Source organism: Rhinopithecus roxellana, chromosome 3 (assembly GCF_007565055.1).
Source record: "Rhinopithecus roxellana isolate Shanxi Qingling chromosome 3, ASM756505v1, whole genome shotgun sequence".
Classification (NCBI taxonomy): Eukaryota; Metazoa; Chordata; class Mammalia; order Primates; family Cercopithecidae; genus Rhinopithecus; species Rhinopithecus roxellana.
In genome coordinates this window covers 177,382,122-177,404,497 of record NC_044551.1, presented here as the reverse complement: position 1 = coordinate 177,404,497, position 22,376 = coordinate 177,382,122, and the positions used below count along the sequence as shown (strand labels likewise).

The window sequence follows — 22,376 nt, the reverse complement described above, 5'->3', positions numbered from 1 at the left end:
TCCTCTTTGCCTTCTCCTTCATCCTCTCTGTCCAGCCCACGGTCAAGCCCTGTCACCTCTTCCTTAGAAATGTTCCTCCAAAGTTGTCCCCCTCTTCTCATTCACTGTTCTAATCAAACCCTATTTTACCTCACCCCTGGGTTTCTGCAATCACTTCCTAATTGGTCCTCCTGCTTTCAGTTTTTCACCCTTTAGAATATCTCATATCCTTCCTACACACTAATTCTTCAAAACATCCCTTTCATCACATCAGTCACTGCTCAAGAGACTTCAATGGCTCCCACTTGCCTGCTACAGCATTTCACCTATTATTTAGAACAGGCCTCTCTTGGGTCCCATTTGACCTCCCCATCCCTTTATCCTGGTAGCCTTAGTTGACCACTCTGTCTCTCATTAATCACTTCCAATTCTGAACCTGGTTTCCACTGAAGCAAAGTTAAACTTTAATTGCTGGTTTATCCAAGGCCAGGCACTATAAGGGCATGAACATAAACACCAAGCCAATCTTTGCCTAAATTCTTGCCTGGCCACTTAGGAGCTGTGTGACTTTGGAAAACTTGCTTGACTTCTCTGAGCCTCAGCTTTCTTATCTGTAAAATATGGATGTAAATAACATCAAGATAGGTACCAAATCAGGGTTTCTTCAAGAACTGAATAAAATGATGATAATGATCATGATGGCTAACATGTATTTTGTGTTTGCTGGGTGCCAGGTACTGTTCTAAATATTATCTGAATCCTCACAACAACCCCGTAACATAGATACTCTTATTTTCAGTTTTGCCAATGGGGAAACTGAGGCACAGACAGGAGAAGCTAGTAAGCACCTCATTCAGGATTCTCTCAGGCTCCATAGCCCTCATCATGGCCATTCTGCTGTGCCATTTCTCCTAGTAAATGATCAATAAAATGGTAGCTGGTAACATGGGTTCATAATTCTTTATCTGAAATTCTCAGGGAACCAATTACATTTTGGAATTCATAATTTGGAGGATTATGGAAAAGTTATACTTTGCATATCCTCTGCATTATATAATACAGAGGGGGACTGGAGCAACAGCGTGTACCACTCCCTCCACCACACACACGCGCGCGCGCACACACACACACACACACACGACACACACATACAAACAAACAAAAGAAAAACTTTGGGTTAAAGCTCTTTGGATTTCAGGACAGCAGATAAGAGATTGTGACTCAGAGTAATGAAAGTATTAATAGTAGCGATCATTATGAAGTATAATAAATAATGACTGTTATTGTTACATGTTTTGCGGCTCTTGTTTTCCTGAATAAGTTCATAGCAAAATGTGCTACAAAAAAGGTCTTTCTGCATTAACAAATGGGTAGGAGGGGAAGGTGCCACATATGGGACCACACCTGCACCTTGTCTCATACATGGTACTCTCTCTTCTTTTCCCAGTATGACTTCATGGAACGTCTGGACGGGAAGGAGAAGTGGAGTGTGGTTGAGTCTCCCAGGGAACGCCGGAGCATACAGACCTTGGTTCAGAACGAAGCTGTGTTTGTGCAGTACCTGGATGTGGGCCTGTGGCATCTGGCCTTCTACAATGATGGAAAAGACAAAGAGATGGTTTCCTTCAACACTGTTGTCCTAGGTAGGTGTGGGATCTCTGAGATGGTACACCATGAAGGGAAGATGGAAATGTTCTGGGCTTCTCTGCAGAAAACACATCTTCTAAGGTAGTTTCTAATACAGGTGACAACCAACAAAGATCCTTTGTTTAGGCCTTACAGTGTCACACACCTGAAACTAGCTCTGATTAAATGGAAATGCTGCTTAAACCATGATACAGCCACCAAGGATGAAATTGAAGTTAAGAGTTTAGGTCAGACTGCCTGGGTTGAGTCCTGACCACACAACCTAAGCAAATCACTTGACTTTGATAAGCCTCAGTTTCCTCATAGTAAAATAGAACTAATATGAATGCCCACCTCATAGGGCCATTGTGGGGATTAAATAAAATAAATATATAAATCTCTGAGCATATAGTAGAGAAACTACTGGCAATTCACACCAGCTTGGAATTTTTCTTAAAACTTAAGGGAACCTCAAAATATTAATAAAAAGTGATTTTTTAAAAACTTTAAATCAGATAAATTATATAGACATTTAAAAATCATGTTTTCATTCTTAAGTAGGTAAATCTCAAAGTGTTTTAATTAAGTACTTATCATTTTGGCATAGGGTAGCCCTGCCTTCTTCTAGCTGCCAAGGGAAAAGCGAAGTTTCAACCAAAATGTCCTTATACATGCAATACAAAGCTCTAAAACGGTCATTCACTTGAGGAAGGTTTCATAAAGTTTTTCTACAACAAACCCTAAGTATGTTAACAAGCAAAGAAACTGCAGATATTTTCATTAAAGTTACGTTATTGGGATTTTTAATCTTCCTCCTGACAATAATAATTGATCCTGGGTAGAACCTCTGTGAATTAGGGGAGATTAATAGACCCATTTCACAGAAGAATAAATTGAGATTCAGAAAGTTGAATCTCTCAAAGACCCAGGCTGTGGAAACAGTGGAAATGGCATGGGCTTCTAGGTCTTGTCCACGGCCTTTGTACAACACCATGTGTCCCAACAACTTTTAGCTGTAGATCTCAAGATTCACTGGGGAAGCCCACACAGGGTGGCTTCTTGAAGAAAGACTTGGTAGCTCCAACATTACATCCAAGATTTGCTTCCCCACATGTTAACTGGGCAATTCACTTATCTCTCTGAGCCTCAGTTTCATCATCTGTGAAAAGGTAATGACCACATCCAGAAGTAGAGGGTGATATGAGTATCATGACAAATAAAACGTGTGTGGCATGAGTTGGTGGTCACTAAGTGACATCCAATTTTTTTTTCTTTAGGAATACATCTAGTATCGCTGTTTTTCTGTTGATTACATTTTAAGAACTTTTCTGTTGGCCCCATGGATTTTCCTGAGGGTCTCCCTGATTCTTCAAAGAGCTATGTAATCCATCCTAAAATTCAGGTGGCAATTCTTCATCAGTGGCCACACTTCAGAATGATGTGAAATCACATCGAGTTTTGGTACTGACCATGGGATTCACACCAATCCTTATTCCCTCTGCTAAGCAAAGGCTGACCCTATCAAGGCTGGCCAAATGCTCCAAAGCAGGAGTTGGCTCCACTGTAGCCCATGGGCTGAATCTGGCCCACTGCCTGTTTTTTTGAATAAAGTTTTATTGGAGCACAGCCCCATATATCTGTTTACACATTGTCTATGGCAGCTTTCCCACTGTCACGGCAGAGTTGAGTCATTGCAGCAGAGACCATATGGCCCACAAAGCCTAAATCGTTACTCTCTGTCCCTTTACGGACAAAGTTTGCCAACCCCTACTCTAAAGTCATGTCATAAACTTTGTATAATGAAAGTCAGTGGAGAAGCATTCCACAAAGGGAAAATACCCAGAATTAGGTTAGGTACCAATGGGGAAGAAAAGTAATAGGGTAGAGACTAGCTCACAAAAGGAAAAAACTAGAAACAAATTTGGAACCAGCTTGAGATGTTAAGATTTTTTTAAATCTTTAGTTTAAGAACATGATGAGAAATGACTTCCTTTGTGTCGCTTTGTGTTTAAACTCAAGAGGCTTGACATATACGTGACAGCACACACCCTGCACAGCAGCTGGCTCAGCTGGGGTCTACAAGAATTCAGAGAAGTGGTTCATAACAACAAGAACAGCTATGCATTTATAGAGCGTCAACAGTGTGCTAGCCCCGGTATTATGCCTTCGTGTCTCTTGCTTCCTCAACCCATGAGCCACATGAGGTAGCACTATCACAATTCTCTGCATTTTCCAACTGAGGAAGCCAAGGCTGAACGCAGTTAGAAAACTTGCCCAAGGTCACACACAGCCAGGAAAAGGTGAAATCAGGATTCATACTTTCCAGAGCCTGTGCTCTTAACCACTGGATATCTTTGGATTCTAGCCAACTAAATCCTTTTCCCTCTAAACTTAGCACATTTTCTGGGGTTCAGATTATTTCACAACAGCTTCTGTCCTCCTTCTCCTTTATTCACATGGACACAGGCATTGTGGTAGTGAAATTCCCTTCCCACGGGCCATCACCCACCCTGGCCTGTTGGAGCTGGGAATAGCAATTCTCCCAAGAGGATTTCTCTTGTCTGGACTGTATCTCAAAGAGAAAGTCAAAGGTAATCGGCCTAATAGTTGGGCAGACATCTTGATGGAGCAATGATAGTAATTGGCCTGAAATGCAGGGAAAAGAACAGTGTTTTATTTGATTCAGAGGTTCTCCCACACATAACTATCATCAGAACGTTCTCCATCAAGAGCAGCCAGGAGTGCTGTAAACCCCCGTGATGTGAAACAGAAGGAAAATGTCAGACAGGTGTCAACCAGCGATCACATTAAATATACCTTTGACTTGGGGAAGTCTTTTGATGTGTTTTGGAGAGAAGCAGCCTGCTTTCAGAAATGAGTTTCTTCTTGAGACAACAGAACGGCTTTCTGGAAGCACGATGCTAGCCTCCAGTTGGGTAAAATCCCATTTCCTGGGCTTGATCTCACTTCTGGAGGCCACTTCTTCCTCAAGAAAATGTAAACAAAAAGGAAAACTGATAATATCTTTAAAATATTTAACTGAGTGTTGGAGAAAGGGGATTGCGAGCTCCTTTTTATTTGAGCTTTGCCACATCATTGTTTTTCCCTCAGAAACTATCAGTATACTTTCAATATGAGTTGTTGGGAAAGTTAAATGAAAAATACTCTTTATGACAATTTCTGTTTATTTAGGATTCTCCTCCCCCACATGCAGACACACACACACACAGACACACATACAAACACACGCAGAGACACACACAGACATACACATACACACACACAGACACACACATAGACACACATACACACACAGACACACACACAGTCATACACAGACACCCAGACACACATACACACACACACAGACATACACAGACACACACACAGACACACACATATAGTCATACACAGACACACACACAGACACACACACACAGACACACACATAGACACACATACACACACACAGACACACAGACACGCACACACAGACACACATATAGACACACATACACACACACAGACACACAGACACGCACACATAGACACACACACACACACAGACACACAGACACACACAGACATACACAGACACACACACACACATAGACATACACTTACACACAGACACACACATAGACACACACAGACACACACAGAGACACACACACATAGACACACACACACATAGACACACACATACACAGACACACACACACATAGACACACATAGACATACACAGACACACACACACATAGACATAGACATACACATAGACACACAAACACAGACATACTCAGATCCACAGACACACACACATAGACATACACAGACACACACACAGAGACATAGACACACACACAGAAATACACGTAGACATACACATGCACACAGACACACACACATAGACATACACAGACGCACACACACGCAGACACACATGCATGCACACACACAGACACACACATACACACAGACACACATACACAGACATACACAGACACACACACGTAGACATACACAGACACACACACATAGACATACACAGACACACAGACACACACACATAGACATAGACACACAGAAACACACACACACATAGACATACACAGACACACACACATAGATATACACAGACACACATGCAGACATACACAGACACACACACATAGACATACACAAATACACATAGACAGACATACACACACACACATACACACACAGATAGACATACACAGATACACAGACATACACACAAAGACACACACACACATAGACATACACAGACACAGACACACACACACAGACATAGACATAAACATACACACAAACACACATATTGACATAGACACACACAGACACACACACATAGACACACACATACGTGTAGACACACACACACACATAGACATACACAGGCACACACACGCACATAGACATACACAGACACACATACACAGACACACACACATAGACATAGACACACACATACACACAGACACACACACACATAGACATACACAGACACACATACACATAGACATGCACACACAGACACACACACATAGACATACACAGACACACAGACACATAGTCATACACAGACACACACACACATAGACATACTCACACAGACACACACACATAGACATACACAGACACACACACACACATAGACATACACACACACATAGACATACACAGACACACACACACACATAGACATAGACACACACAGACACACACACAGACATACACATAGACATAGACATAGACATATACATACACACAGACACACACACAGACACACAAACACATATAGACATACACACAGAGACATAGACACACACACAGACACACATACACATAGACATACACAGACACACAGACAGACACACACATAGACATACACAGACACACACACACAGACATAGACACACACACACACATACACAGAGACACACACATAGACATAGATACACACACAGACACACACACACATAGGCATAGACACCCAGACACACACAGACATAGACATACACATACACACAGACATACACACACACACACACATAGACATACACAGACATACACAGACACACAGACAGACACACACATAGACATACACAGACACACAGACACACACACACATAAGCACACTTGGACAGCTTTTTACCAAGGACCTCTTGTATACCAAGCATTGAAAATACCTGGATGAACAGTTCAGATCGAGAGCTTGGTGAGAGAAGATAGATATATATGCCGGGCGCGGTGGCTCAAGCCTGTAATCCCTGCACTTTGGGAGGCCGAGACAGGCGGATCACGAGGTCAGGAGATCGAGACCATCCTGGCTAACACAGTGAAACCCCGTCTCTACTAAAAAATACAAAAAACTAGCCAGGTGAGGTGGCGGGCGCCTGTAGTCCCAGCTACTCGGGAGGCTGAGGCAGGAGAATGGCGTGAACCCAGGAGGCGGAGCTTACAGTGAGCCGAGATCCGGCCACTGCACTCCAGCCTGGGCGACAGAGCAAGACTCCATCTCAAAAAAAAAAAAAGATATATATAAGAATTACAAGAGCAAAGAGGAAGTGGTACAAAGCCCAGATCGAGGAAAGTGAGGAAGACATCCAGGAGCTGAGACACAATGATAAATACCTCAAGTGAAACCCTCCAGCCAAGCAAAGAAACTGTGCAAAGATCTCTGGCCTTTTCCATGGGATTGTGGTGGCAAAGAGCTCCCTGGACCTTTGCTGCTTGACTGCCAAAGACGTAAGTTTTGAGAACAGGGAGCCTTGACTCAGGAATGTCAGTTTCCACCAAACCATCCCCAGACCCAGATGCTCAGTGAGAAACAATCTCTACCTCACCGTAGGAATGACTTCAAAAAATGCAAGCTGGAGAATGATGTTCCTCTGTTTAAATGTTTCATTTATACCCAGAAGTTCCAGAATAGAACCCAAGTCATCCACATGGCCTATAGCAGGGGTCCTCAACCCTAGGGCCACATATCAGTATTCACCATAATGTCGAATCAGTGGAAGCCCTGCGCTTGTTTTCCTGCAGCTAGATGATCCCATCTGGAGGTTATGGGAGACAGTGATAGATCATCAGGCATTAGATTCTCATAAGGAGCATGTAACGCAGATCCCTCACATGTACAGATCACAATGAGGTCTGTGGCCCATTAGGAGCCACAGAGCAAGAGGGGAGCAGTGGGCAAGCAAGTGAAGCTTTATCTTTATTTATAGCTGCTCTTCATTGCTTGCATTAGCGCCTGAGTTCTGCCCCCTGTCAGATCAGCAGTGGCATTAGATTATCATATGAGGGCAAACCCTATTGGGAACTGTGCATGCAAGGGATCTAGGTTGTGTGCTCCTTATGAGAATCTAAATCCTGATGATATGTCACTGTCTCCCATCACCCCTAGATGGGACCATCTAGTTGCAGAAAAACAAGCTCAGGGCTCCCATTGATTCGACATTATGGTGAGTTGTATAGTTATTTCATTATATATTACAATGTAATAATAATAGAAATAAAATACACAATAAATGTATGTGCTTGAATCATGCCAAAACCATCCCCAAGCCCCAGACTGTAGAAAAATTGTCTTCCATGGAACCAGTCCCTGCTGGCAAAAAGGTTGGAGACCGCTGGCCTACATGTCCCTGGATGATCCGTCTCCCTGTCTGGATCTCTCCAAACTCAACTAATGTCACACTCTCCCTTGTTTGCTATCCTGCATCCATATTGGATTCAGTTCCTCTCTTTCCTATCCCAGAGCCTTTGCATAAGCTGTTCCTCTGACCTGGAATACCCTTCCCTCAGCTCTTTGCTTGCTGGTTTCAGCTCATCCTTCAGAGTCACCTGCATAGAGTAGAGAGGCCCTCCCTGAACACTGTCTTTAGGTAGCTTCCTCCTGTTACTCCATTTCAGTATCCTATTCTCTTCAAAGCACTTATTGTAATTTTTACTTATTTAATTTGCTTGATTTTTCTTTTTTTTTTTTTTTTTTTTGGCTTATATTCTCTATTATTGTGCAAAGCTTTATGAGGGCTTTGCATGTGAGGAGACTATGTCTGTCTTTTTCACCATGGTATCTCCAATGCCTTGTTATATAGTGCCTTGCATAATATAAGTGCTCAGTTAGTAGACTGAATCTTATGTAAGAATGTGACAGATCTGAGACCTTCCCCTAATTGCAAGCTAACACGTTAGCCTGACACAGTTTCATGGATGCCATCAGAAGATATGAGACTCATGGGTCAGAGATAAGGGACTTTATTACTCAGAGCAATGCAATATCCAGAGTGTCAGCACATGTTCTGGTTCCCCAAGCCCCAGTTCCCTCAGAGTAACTCCTCAGGGCCTCCCTCAGGTCAGGTGATGCCAGTACATATCGTGGGTTGCATTGCAGGAGAAAAACCCTGAGCTTACTGAACCCAAGTCTCTTAGAATAGGCGGTAAGCATGCTTATACTTTGTTCCAGAGGGAGACATTGTCTTTACTATACTGGGTAATAAGTAAACCTGCCCTTTACTCAGAAGAGAGACACTATTGCTGTCTCCCAAGGCTGTTCCCAATACAGACAGCCTTGAAAAGATAGTTCAGAACTAAGGCAGTCAATGCCTGTGCTCTCAAGATGTTCAGAAACATGAGAGACCCAGGGAGAATGGTCTCCCAGCACCCTGTGAAACTGCTGTTTTGCTGATCCACAAAAGCACCTAATGCTTTTTGAATGAGTGATGAATAAATGAAACAAATAGGTAGCCACCTGGATGCTTCTCAGCCGACATTTACACAGCCAACCTCAAGGAGTTTCAGTCTGAAATGTTAATTATTGTTACACATTAAGGAAACTGGCTTGATGGGGTCTATAGTCTTTTGTCTGATTTTGAAAAAGCAAATATACTCATTGAGTTTTCCTCACACTGCCAGAAACCAACTACAGTGTAGTTCTGGAAGATGAGAGCTGAGAAAGGAAACACTGTAGGAAGAAAACAAAATGGTATGATTTGGAGTTTCAATCCAGAGTAGGAGTAAATGGGAAATCAGGTTTAAAGGAAACACATCTTTTATCACTCTCAGGTAACTTCATTAGGAACAATTAGACTCCACAGCCTTTCATACTATGTCACCAGGTCAAAGTCCCCAACTCTCCAAGGGCGATACAACATCACATTTTGGGAATAGTGGCTTATATTTCCTTTTCATCATCTTAGTAATTTGGAACCTGAAAGTCTAAATGTATTTTGTTTTAGGACAAAAATTAGGATGATGGGGTAATAATTTTTAAAGAATATGACTATTGAATGACCCTGTCTGACAGCTTTGAAGAGAGCAGCGGATCTCTCAGCATGGAGGCTGAGATCTGAGAACGGACAGACTGCCTGCTCAAGTGGGTCCCTGACCCCTGAGCAGCCTAACTGGGAGACATCCTCCACTAGGTGCAGACTGACACCTCACACCTCACATGGTGGGGTACACCCCTGAGACGAAGCTTCCAGAGCAAGAATCAGACAGCAGCACTTGCTCTTCAGCAATATTCTATCTTCTGCAGCCTCCGCCACTGATACCCAGGCAAACAGGGTCTGGAGTGGTCCTCAAGCAAACTCCAACAGACCTACAACTGAGGGTCCTGACTGTTAGAAGGAAAACTAGCAAACAGAAAGGACACCCACACCAAAACCCCATCAGTACGTCACCAGCATCAAAGAACAAAGGCAGATAAAATCACAAAGATGGGGAAAAAGCAGGGCAGAAAAGCTGGAAATTCAAAAAATCAGAGCACATCTCCCCTTCCAAAGGAACGCAGCTCATCACCAGCAATGGATCAAAGCTGGATGGAGAATGATTTTGAGGAGTTGAGAGAAGAAGGCTTCAGTCAATCAAACTCCTCAGAGCTAAAGGAGGAACTATGTACCCAGTGCAAAGAAACTAAAAATCTTGAAAAAAGAATGGAAGAATGGATAACTAGAATAATCAATGCAGAGAAGGCCATAAATGAATTGACAGAGATAAAAACCATGACACAAGAAATACGTGACAAATGCACAAGCTTCAGTAACCAACTCGATCAACTAGAAAAAAGATTATCAATGATTGAAGATCCAATGAATGAAATGAAGTGAGAAGAGAAGTCTAGAGAAAAAAGAGGAAAAAGAAATGAACAAAGCCTCCAAGAAATATGGGATTATGTGAAAAGACCAAATCTACGTCTGATTGGTGTGCCTGAAAGTGAGGGGGAAAATGGAACCAAGTTGGAAAACACTCTTCAGGATATCATCCAGGAGAACTTCCCCAAGCTAGTAAGGCAGGCCAACATTCAAATTCAGGAAATACAAAGAATGCCACAAAGATACTCCTCGAGAAGAGCAACTCCAAAATACATAATTGTCAGATTCACTAAAGTTGAAATGAAGGAAAAAATGTTAAGGGCAGCCAGAGAGAAAGGTCGGGTTACCCACAAAGGGAAGCCCATCAGAATAACAGCAGATCTCTCGGCAGAAACTCTCCAAGCCAGAAGAGAGTGGGGGCCAATATTCAACATTCTTAAAGAAAAGAATTTTCAACCCAGAATTTCATATCCAGCCAAACTAAGTTTCATAAGTGAAGGAGAAATAAAATCCTTTACAGACAAGCAAATGCTTAGAGATTTTGTCACCACCAGGTCTGCCCTACAAGAGACCCTGAAGGAAGCACTAAACATGAAAAGGAACAACCGGTACCAGCCATTGCAAAAACATGCCAAAATGTAAAGACCGTCAATGCTAGGAAGAAACTGCATCAACCAACGAGCAAAATAACCAGCTAATATCACAATGACAGGATCAAGTTCACACATAACAATATTAACCTTAAATGTAAATGGACTCAATGGTCCAATTAAAAGACACAGACTGGCAAATTGGATAAAGAGTCAAGACGCATCAGTTTGCTGTATTCAGGAGACCCATCTCACATGCAGAGACACACATAGGCTCAAAATAAAGGGATGGAGGAAGATCTACCAAGCAAACGGAGAACAAAAAAAAAAAAAAAAAAAGCAGGGGTTGCAATCCTAGTCTCTTATAAAACAGATTTTAAACCACCAAAGATCAAAAGAGACAAAGAAGGCCATTACATAATGGTAAAGGGATCAATTCAACAAGAAGAGCTAACTATCCTAAATATATATGCACCCAATACAGGAGCACCCAGATTCATAAAGCAAGTCCTTACAGACTTACAAAGATACTTAGACTCCCATACAATAATAATGGGAGACTTCAACACCCCACTGTCAACATTAGACAAATCAACAAGACAGAAAGTTAACAAGGATATCCAAGAATTGAACTCAACTCTGCACCAAGCAGACCTAATAGACATCTACAGAACTCTCCACCCCACATCAATAGAATATACATTCTTCTCAGCACCACATCGCACTTATTCCAAAATTGACCACATAGTTGGAAGTAAAGCACTCCTCAGCAAATGTAAAAGAACAGAAATTATAACAAACTGTCTCTCAGACCACAGTGCAATCAAACTAGAACTCAGGGCTCAAAACCGCTCAACTACATGGAAACCGAACAACCTGCTCCTGAATGACTACTGGGTACATAACAAAATGAAGGCAGAAATAAAGATGTTCTTTGAAACCAGTGAGAACAAAGATACAACATATGAGAATCTCTGGGACACATTTAAAGCAGTGTGTAGAGGGAAATTTATAGCACTAAATGCCCACAAGAGAAAGCTGGAAAGATCTAAAATTGACACCCTAACATCACAATTAAAAGAACTAGAGAAGCAAGAGCAAACACATTCAAAAGCTAGCAGAAGGCAAGAAATAACTAAGATCAGAGCAGAACCGAAGGAGATAGAGACACAAAAAACCCACCAAAAAATCAATGAATCCAGGAGCTGGTTTTTTGAAAAGATCAACAAAATTGATAGACCGCTAACAAGACTAATAAAGAAGAAGAGAGAAGAATCAAATAGATGCAATAAAAAACGATAACGGAGATATCACCACCAACCCCACAGAAATACAAACTACCATCAGAAAATACTATAAACACCTCTATGCAAATCAACTAGAAAACCTAGAAGAAAAGGATAATTTCCTGGACACTTACACTCTCCCAAGACTAAACCAGGAAGAAATTGAATCCCTGAATAGACCAATAGCAGGCTCTGAAATTGAGGCAATAATTAATAGCCTACCAACCAAAAAAAGTCCAGGACCAGATGGATTCACAGCCGAATTCTACCGGAGGTACAAGGAGGAGCTGGTACCATTTCTTCTGAAACTATTCCAATCAATAGAAAAAGAGGGAATCCTCCCTAACTCATTTTGTGAGGCCAACATCATCCTGATACCAAAGCCTGGCAGAGACACAACAAAAAAAGAGAATTTTAGACCAACATCCCTGATGAACATCGATGCAAAAATCCTCAATAAAATACTGGCAAACCAAATCCAGCAGCACATCAAAAAGCTTATCCACCATGATCAAGTGGGCTTCATCCCTGGGATGCAAGACTTGTTCAACATATGCAAATCAATAAATGTAATCCAGCATATAAACAGAACCAAAGACAAAACCACATGATTATCTCAATAGATGCAGAAAAGGCCTTTGACAAAATTCAACAGCCCTTCATGCTAAAAACTCTCAATAAATTCGGTATTGATGGAACGTATCTCAAAATAATAAGAACTATTTATGACAAACCAACAGCCAATATCATACTGAATGGGCAAAAACTGGAAACATTCCCTTTGAAAACTGGCACAAGACAGGGATGCCCTCTCTCACCACTCCTATTCAACATAGTGTTGGAAGTTCTGGCTAGGGCAATCAGGCAAGAGAAAGAAATAAAGGGTATTCAGTTAGGAAAAGAAGAAGTCAAATTGTCCGTGTTTGCAGACGACATGATTGTATATTTAAAAAACCCCATTGTCTCAGCCGAAAATCTCCTTAAGCTGATAAGCAACTTCAGCAAAGTCTCAGGATACAAAATCAATGTGCAAAAATCACAAGCATTCTTATAAACCAGTAACAGACAAACAGAGAGCCAAATCATGAATGGACTTCCATTCACAATTGCTTCAAAGAGAATAAAATACCTAGGAATCCAACTTACAAGGAATGTAAAGGACCTCTTCAAGGAGAACTACAAACCACTGCTCAGTAAAATAAAAAGAGGACACAAACAAATGGAAGAACATACCATGCTCATGTATAGGAATAATCAACATCGTGAAAATGGCCATACTGCCCAAGGTAATTTGTAGATTCAATGCCATCCCCATGAAGCTACCAATGACTTTCCTCACAGAATTGGAAAAAACTGCTTTAAAGTTCATATGGAACCAAAAAAGAACCCACATTGCCAAGACAATCCTAAGTCAAAAGAACAAAGATGGAGGCATTATGCTACCTGACTTCAAACTATACTACAAGGCTACAGTAACCAAAACAGCATGGTACTGGTACCAAAACAGAGATATAGACCAATGGAACAGAACAGAGCCCTCAGAAATGATACCACACATCTACAGCCATCTGATCTTTGATAAACCTGAGAAAAGCAAGAAATGGGGAAAGAATTCCCTATTTAATAAATGGTGCTGGGAGAATTGGCTAGCCATAAGTAGAAAGCTGAAACTGGATCCTTTCCTTACTCCTTATACAAAAATTAATTCAAGATGGATTAGAGACTTAAATGTTAGACCTAAAACCATAAAAACCCTAGAAGAAAACCTAGGTAATACCATTCAGGACTTAGGCATGGGCAAGGACTTCATGTCTAAAACACCAAAAGCAACGGCAACAAAAGCCAAAATTGACAAATGGGATCTAATTAAACTAAAGAGCTTCTGCACAGCAAAAGAAACTACCATCAGAGTGAACAGGCAACCTACAGAATGGGAGAAAATTTTTGCAATCTACTCATCTGACAAAGGGCTAATACCCAGAACCTAGAAAGAACTCAAACAAATTTACAAGAAAAAAACAAACAACCCCATCAAAAAGTGGGCAAAGGATATGAACAGACATTTCTCAAAAGAAGACATGCATACAGCCAACAGGCACATGAAAAAATGCTCATCATCACTGGCCATCAGAGAAATGCAAATCAAAACCACAATGAGATACCAGCTCACACCAGTTAGAATGGCAATCATTAAAAAGTCAGGAAACAACAGGTGCTGGAGAGGATGTGGAGAACTAGGAACACTTTTACACTGTTGGTGGGATTGTAAACTGGTTCAACTATTGTGGAAAACAGTATGGCGATTTCTTAAGGATCTAGAACTAGAAATACCATATGACCCAGCCATCCGATTACTGGGTATATACCCAAAGGATTATAAATCATGCTGCTATAAAGACACATGCACACGTATGTTTATTGTGGCACTATTCACAATAGCAAAGACTTGGAATCAACCCAAATGTCCATCAGTGACACACTGGATTAAGAAAATGTGGCACGTATACACCATGGAATACTATGCAGCCATAAAAAAGGATGGGTTCGTGTCCTTTGTACGGACATGAATGCAACTGGAAACCATCATTCTCAGCAAACTATCGCAAGAACAGAAAACCAAACACTGCATGTTCTCACTCATAGGTGGGAATTGAACAATGAGATCACCTGGACTCTGGAAGGGGAACATCACACACCGTGGCCTATTATGGGAAGGGGGGAGGGGGGAGGGATGGCATTAGGAGTTATACCTGATGTAAATGACGAGTTGATGGGTGCTGACGAGTTGATGGGTGCAGCACACCAACATGGCACAAGTATACATATGTAACAAACCTGCATGTTGTGTACATGTACCCTAGAACTTAAAGTATAATAAAAAAGAAGAATATGACTATTTCTGTGCAGACCCAAATCAACATTAAAAAGTTCCAAAATCATTCCTTTGAAGGTATTACTTGAGAGTACACATAGAAGGGTAAATCACAAGATAAGATGGTGATGCAGGTTAGAGCCAAATGTGAACTAATTCATTTTCATGAAAAATAGCATCCTCAAAAGCTAAGCATAAAAAGACGTTTGTATAACCCCAAACCTCCTACTTAAAGAATTCCAAAATTGGCCGGGCACGGTGGCTCAAGCCTGTAATCCCAGCACTTTGGGAGGCCGAGACAGGCGGATCACGAGGTCAGGAGATCGAGACCATCCTGGCTAACACGGTGAAACCCCGTCTCTACTAAAAAATACAAAAAAACTAGCCGGGCGAGGTGGCGGGCGCCTGTAGTCCCAGCTACTGGGGAGGCTGAGACAGGAGAATGGCGTTAACCCGGGAGACGGAGCTTGCAGTGAGCCAAGATCCGGCCACTGCACTCCAGCCTGGGTGACAGAGCGAGACTCCGTCTCAAAAAAAAAAAAAAAAAAAAAAAAGAATTCCAAAATCATGCCGAATTTAAGCAGTCTTATGCATTTGGGTTTTTCTTTTATTAGAATTCCTTAAAGCAAGGAATGTTTTTACTCGACAAATCTGAGGTTAGCAATAACTGCTCCTATTTTGAAGAATCACTCTCTATACCTAAGGCTAAAAACTGACACCCTGCATATCAGACCAAATCTTAAATGACTGAGATGATGAAGGTTGGGGTGGCGGTCTTGCGGGTACAGTGTTTAAAAACTTGTCAACATTCAAACACAGCAGCTTTCATAGTTTTTGAACCCAGACTGATAGTTTATTCTTTCTATTGTTTTGTTTGTTTGTTTTGTTTTTGAAATTGAGTCTCTCTCTGTCACCCAGCCTGGAGTGCAGTGGCGCGATCTCAGCTCACTGCAACCTCTGCCTCCTGGGTTCAAGCTATTTTCCTGCCTCAGCCTCCCAAGTAGCTGGGATTACAGGAGTGCACCACCACATCCAGCTAATTGTGTGTGTGTGTGTGTGTGTGTGTGTGTGTGTGTGTGTGTGTGTGTGTGTGTGTAGTAATGATGGGGTTTGACCACGTTGGCCAGGCTAGTCTCAGACTCCTAACCTCATGTGATCCACTTGCCTCAACCCCCCAAAGTGCTGGGATTACAGCTGTGAGCCACTATGATAGATGAGATTGGTAGTTTATTCTTAAAAAGCAAAAGTTACAGCACTACTAGCCCTGCATTCCTACCTGGGGCCATTGCCTGGAGAGCACTGTTCCTGCTGTCCTCGTCCCCACCACTCCCTATTCTCTTTCTTCACTTGTTCATATTCCTGACCAATCCCCTATTATAGGCATCTGAGGTTGCTAGCACTGGTCTTTAAAAATGGCAAGTTACTAATGGTTAAATTACTGCACCAGTAGGCAGAGGAAAAGGTAATCACTACATTTATCTCTTTTTCAGATTCAGTACAGGACTGTCCACGTAACTGCCATGGGAATGGTGAATGTGTGTCCGGGGTGTGTCACTGTTTCCCAGGATTTCTAGGAGCAGACTGTGCTAAAGGTATGTGCCACTGCTTCCCCGCTATGGTTGAAAAACAGACCCTCCTTAGGCTTCTCTGAGTGGGTAACAGAAGGGGCACCCAAGTAGCCTTCCCAACAAATTCCCTGGAGACATCTTGCAAGGCCATGCATGCCAGAAGCCATAAGTCTTTGGTAAAGAGTAGGCTTTGATTTATGACCATTGGCCAATGTACCTACAGGAGCAGGGCAGTTATCCTTGGCACTGAGGTGTGCTGAGAAGAAAGATGTGCTAAAAATGAGATGGTCGGATTTCCTGTAAAAGCAGAAGTGAATTACCATCACTCCTTTCTTATAATCATTAACTTCTATGTAATGGAAGATTAAGCATCTCAGGGTTAGTAAATTTCATTCATTCTGGCCAGCTACACTCTTAATCTAGGAAGCGCTATTTATCTTGGTGGAATCGGTTTTAAATTGTATTATTAATTTATCTACACTGCTGTGCACAGAATAGCGGGAGCCCTGAGATTCTTGGGGGAAAGGTAATATAAGAAAGAAAATGCTTCTCACAATAACAGAGAATTTAGGGGCTACACACCTTGCTTGCCAGAGACCTTCAGTGTGACCTTCAATGGCTCTCTCAGAGGCAGCTGTAGTGAAGAGCAGAGCATCTCACACTTTTATACGCAGGCACACACACAGACACAGACACAGATACACAGACACACACACACAAGTGCATATGTCTAAATACAAGTAGGAAATTGAAATGAAACTCACAAAATGATATTTTACTCCATGTTTCTTTTCTATTCTATTTCATTTTTTATTTTTATTTTTTTTATTTTTTATTTTTTATTTTTTTGAGACGGAGTCTGGCTCTGTCTCCCAGGCTGGAGTGCAGTGGCCAGATCTCAGCTCACTGCAAGCTCCGCCTCCCGGGTTTACGCCATTCTCCTGCCTCAGCCTCCGGAGTAGCTGGGACTACAGGCGCCCGCCACCTCGCCCGGCTAGTTTTTTTTTTTTGTATTTTTAGTAGAGACGGGGTTTCACCGTGTTAGCCAGGATGGTCTCGATCTCCTGACCTCGTGATCCGCCCGTCTCAGCCTCCCAAAGTGCTGGGATTACAGGCTTGAGCCACCGCGCCCGGCTTGTTTTATTTTTTTGAGTCTCACTGTCTCCCAAGCTGGAATGCAGTGGTGTGATCTTGGCTCACTGCAACTTCCCTGTCCTGGGTTCAAGCAATTATCCTGCCTCAGCCTCCCAAGAAGCTGGAATTACAGGTGTGTGCCACCACACCCAGCTAATTTTTGTATTTTTAGTAGAAACAGGGTTACACCATGTTGGCCAGGCTGGTCTCAAACTCCTGACCTCAAGTCATCTGCCCGCTTCATCCTCCCAAAGCACTGGGATTACAGGCATGAGCCACTGTGCCCGGCCTCATTTTTTTGTAATACCAGTTATGACCCATTACGCTGATTTTCCACCCACTAATAGGCCATATCACAGTCTGAAAAATAGTGAAGGGACAATTAAGCGCACTTGCTGCAGAGTCAGCAAGTGGTTCCAATCCCAGCTCTGCCATTGGGTATCCGACATGAAGTGACTGATGAACCTTGGTTTCCTCATCTAGAAAAGTGGGGAGTTACTTCCTAGGTTTATTGTGAGGATAGTGTAAGATAACACACACAAAGCTCTTAGCAGGGCACAATAAGGCCTGAAAGGGCTTGACTTTCTTATTTAATTATGCATATTATTTTATGTATTTATATGTGTAACTAATCTTCCCATTATTTTTATGTGTGCTTTATTAAAAGACCTTCCTGCCTTGACTTTCTGCAAGACAATCATTAGTGAAGTTGCTCTGTAAATGCTAAATAGTACCTCTCCTTTCCCACCCTCATCACAATTGCTCTGAAAAATACTGTTTCAAATAGTCTCACTGTTTCAAAGATGTGAGGGTTCCAGCCTTCCAAATGCTGATAAGTGAAGGGGGCTTTCTGTACTTAAAGTTCTGGGTCTGATGGCACGTGCATGAGACTTAATTCCTAAATGACACCACTTACAGGCATCTCTTCCATCACGCAGTATGGTGAAAGCTTCAATAAACTTAAAAAGAAGGCAAGGTTTGTAGTTCTCCTTGAAGAGGTCCTTCACATCCCTTGTAAATTGTATTCCTAGGTATTTTATTCTCTTTGTAGCAATTCTGAATGGGAGTTCACTCATGATTTGGCTCTCTGTTTGTCTGTTGTTGGTGTATAGGAATGCTTGTGATTTTTGCACATTGATTTTGTATCCTGAGACTTTGCTGAAGTTGCTTATCAGCTTAAGGAGATTTTCGGCTGAGACTATGGGGTTTTCTAAATATATAGTCAGGTCATCTGCAAACCACAATGAGATACCATCTGATGCCAGTTAGAATGGCGATCATTAAAAAGTCAGGAAACAACAGATGCTGGAGAGGATCTGGAGAAATAGAAACACCTTTACACTGTTGGTGGGAATATAAATTAGTTCAACCATTGTGGAAGACAGTGTGGTGATCTACATTATGGATCTAGACCAGAAATACCAAGGATCTAGAACCAGAAATACCATTTGACCCAGCAATCCCATTACTGAGTATATACCCAAAGGATTATAAATCATTCTACTATAAAGACACATGCACACATATGTTTATTGCAGCACTATTCACAATAGCAAAGACTTGGAACCAACCCAAATGCCCATCAATGATAGACTGGATAAAGAAAATGTGGTACATATACATCATGAAATACTATGCAGCCATAAAAAAGGATGAATTCATGTCCTTTGCAGGGACGTGGATGAAGCTGGAAACCATCTTTCTTAACAAATTAACACAGGAACAGAAAACCAAACACCACATGTTCTCACTCATAAGTGGGAGTTGAACAATGAGAACACAGAGACACAGGGACGGGAACATCACACAGTGGGGCCTGTTGGGGGGTGGGGGGCTAGGGGAGGGACGGCATTAGGAGAAATACCTAATGTAGATGATGGGTTGTGGGTGCAGCAAACCATTATGGGTGCAGCAAACCAGATGTATACCTATGTAACAAACCTGCACATTCTGCACACGTATCCCAGAACTTCAAGTATAATTTAAAAAAAAAAAAAAAAAGGCAAGAAGCTGCCCAACAGCTCTCAGGACTGTGTGTCAGGCCAGAAGCCACCCAACAGCTCTCTGGGCTGTGCCAGGCTTAGTGCACTCTGTCAATGGCAGGGGGCACATCAGCAAAGTGAACAGTGGAGACTGGACCTCCTCCCAGCGCCTCCCTCAGGCTCTGAGGGTCACTGATGGAGCAGGGAGAACAGAGAACAGCACATGCATCACCAGGCCGAGCGCTTTTCCTAGCAGAGGCTTTAAAGGAAGGAAAACCTCAGTGTCATTTGAATGGCTTTCCTTGCGTAATCTAATTTTCCTGGGAGTGAAAGCATTAATGAGAAGAAGGACAGAGTCGTCCTTTTGTATGTGGCTGCAAATAGGCTGAACACTCAGCCGCACGGCCTGTGAGCTGTAAATGTATATTAACACTGACACACATCGATGTATTATTAATCCTAAAAACCATGTGTGCTCTGACTGCACATCCAGTTACTGGCCTTTTAAACCTAAGTACCCCGGCCATTTAAGAACCCTTTGCTCTAAATCCATTTGCAGATGAGCGTCCATTCTGCATTATGGATCTGTAATGGGGTGTCCATTTAGCTGCTTAAAAGGACTCTCGGCGTGTGTTTTGCATTCACCACCTGCACTGTGGCTGGGCGCACACTGCAAGTGTACATTAGCCATGGTATATAATTGATCCTTGTGAAACAAATATTGAGTGGATGTTAAAAGTAGTGACTCCTCCATACTCAGTCGCTGCTCCTGAAATCAGGCTTTGAACTTGTATATTTTAATTTAGCTGTTCATGCACACAGTGGACAAAATTGAAGTGTTTAAAGAATAAAATTGCTTTTCCCCCTATTTCTCCATTTATTCTGGGCGAAGTTGGTTGAAGAGTGTTAGGAGTAAGATTCTACCTTTTTGCCCTATAGACGTTTTTGCCTTAGTATTTTTTAAATGGCCACAGTTTAAGCTACTTCATTGTTAACAAAGAGAACTTTCCCCTCATTCTAAAGCCGTCTTTCCCAACCTTTGATCTTTCATGTACTACCTTTATTATTTCTGCCAGTTTCATGGGACATAAGTATTATTAATCACTTAACATACTTCTTTAAGTCAATTCATTATAGTTCCGTAGATTTTTTTTTTTTTTTTTTTTTTTTTTTTTTTTTTTTTTTTTTTTTTTTTTTTTGAGATGGAGTTTTGCTCTTGTTGCCCAGGCTGGAGTGCAGTGACGCGATCTCGGCTCACACAACCTCCATCTCCTGGGTTCAAGCCTGCCTCAGCCTCCTGAGTAGCTGGGATTACAGGCATGCACCACCACATATGGCTAATTTTGTACTTTTAGTAAAGACGGGGTTTCTCCATGTTAGTCAGGCTGGTCTTGAACTCCCAACCTCAGGTGATCCACCCACCTCAGCTTCCCAAGGTGCTGGGATTACAGGCGTGGGCCACCGTGCCCAGCAATAAATTTATTTTAAAAAGAACAATGTCAAAACCAGAAAACTGGAAAAGAGAAAACTATAGGAAATGTTAGTGCCCCCATTAACCCTATCTGGAGAGTAACATTTTCACTTTCATTAGCATCCAAGCCAAGTCAGCTTCTTACACACTTATTTCACATCAAGAATCCCACTTGAGCACACACAATGGACTTGAGCACACATAAGCCTGGGATCTGGAGAGACTCAAGCCTTGAATACCTCAATTCATAACTATTGGCTCCTAAAATAACAAAATTCCTTGACCACACCTGCGGGATGAAATGAGAAACAAGTAAACACAAGCACACAGGTTTACTTGCACCAGTTTCAAGTGCAAAAATCTAATGATTAGCACCAGACTTATTTCTGAAATGTTAAACCTATACTTCCAGTTGTTTTTAAATAACAACTAATAGCTTTTAAGTACTCAATATGCACCAGATATTGTGTAAAGTACTTAATATGTACTCTCATTTGTCTTCATATCAATGATATGAGGTAAATTCTATTTTAACCAATCCTCCTCCCTGCAATTTTTTAAACCTTTTATATTGAAATTAGTGTAGATTTGCAGACAAGTTGCACAGATAGAACATAGAGTTTCCATACCGAGCTTACCCAGCTCACCCTATGTCCGCATTTTAAATTTCTGTAACTCAAAGATCAAAGCCAAGACATTAACATCCATACAAAGCCATTAGCTAATTTACAGACTTTTCCTAACTTTG

At 41.8% G+C, this 22,376-nt stretch overlaps 1 protein-coding gene across 7 annotated transcripts in view; it reads left to right on the top strand.

Annotated features, from left to right (window-relative positions):
- Window positions 1-22,376, top strand: part of TENM2 (teneurin transmembrane protein 2) — a 1,294,091-nt gene that overhangs the window by 1,114,664 nt on the left and 157,051 nt on the right. For all 7 annotated transcript variants that reach the window (XM_030927458.1, XM_010358204.2, XM_010358202.2 and 4 more), the window contains 2 exons: window positions 1,427-1,622; window positions 16,964-17,065. In XM_030927458.1, the coding sequence (XP_030783318.1) occupies window positions 1,427-1,622; window positions 16,964-17,065 (298 nt within the window). The remainder of the gene's footprint in view (window positions 1-1,426; window positions 1,623-16,963; window positions 17,066-22,376) is intronic.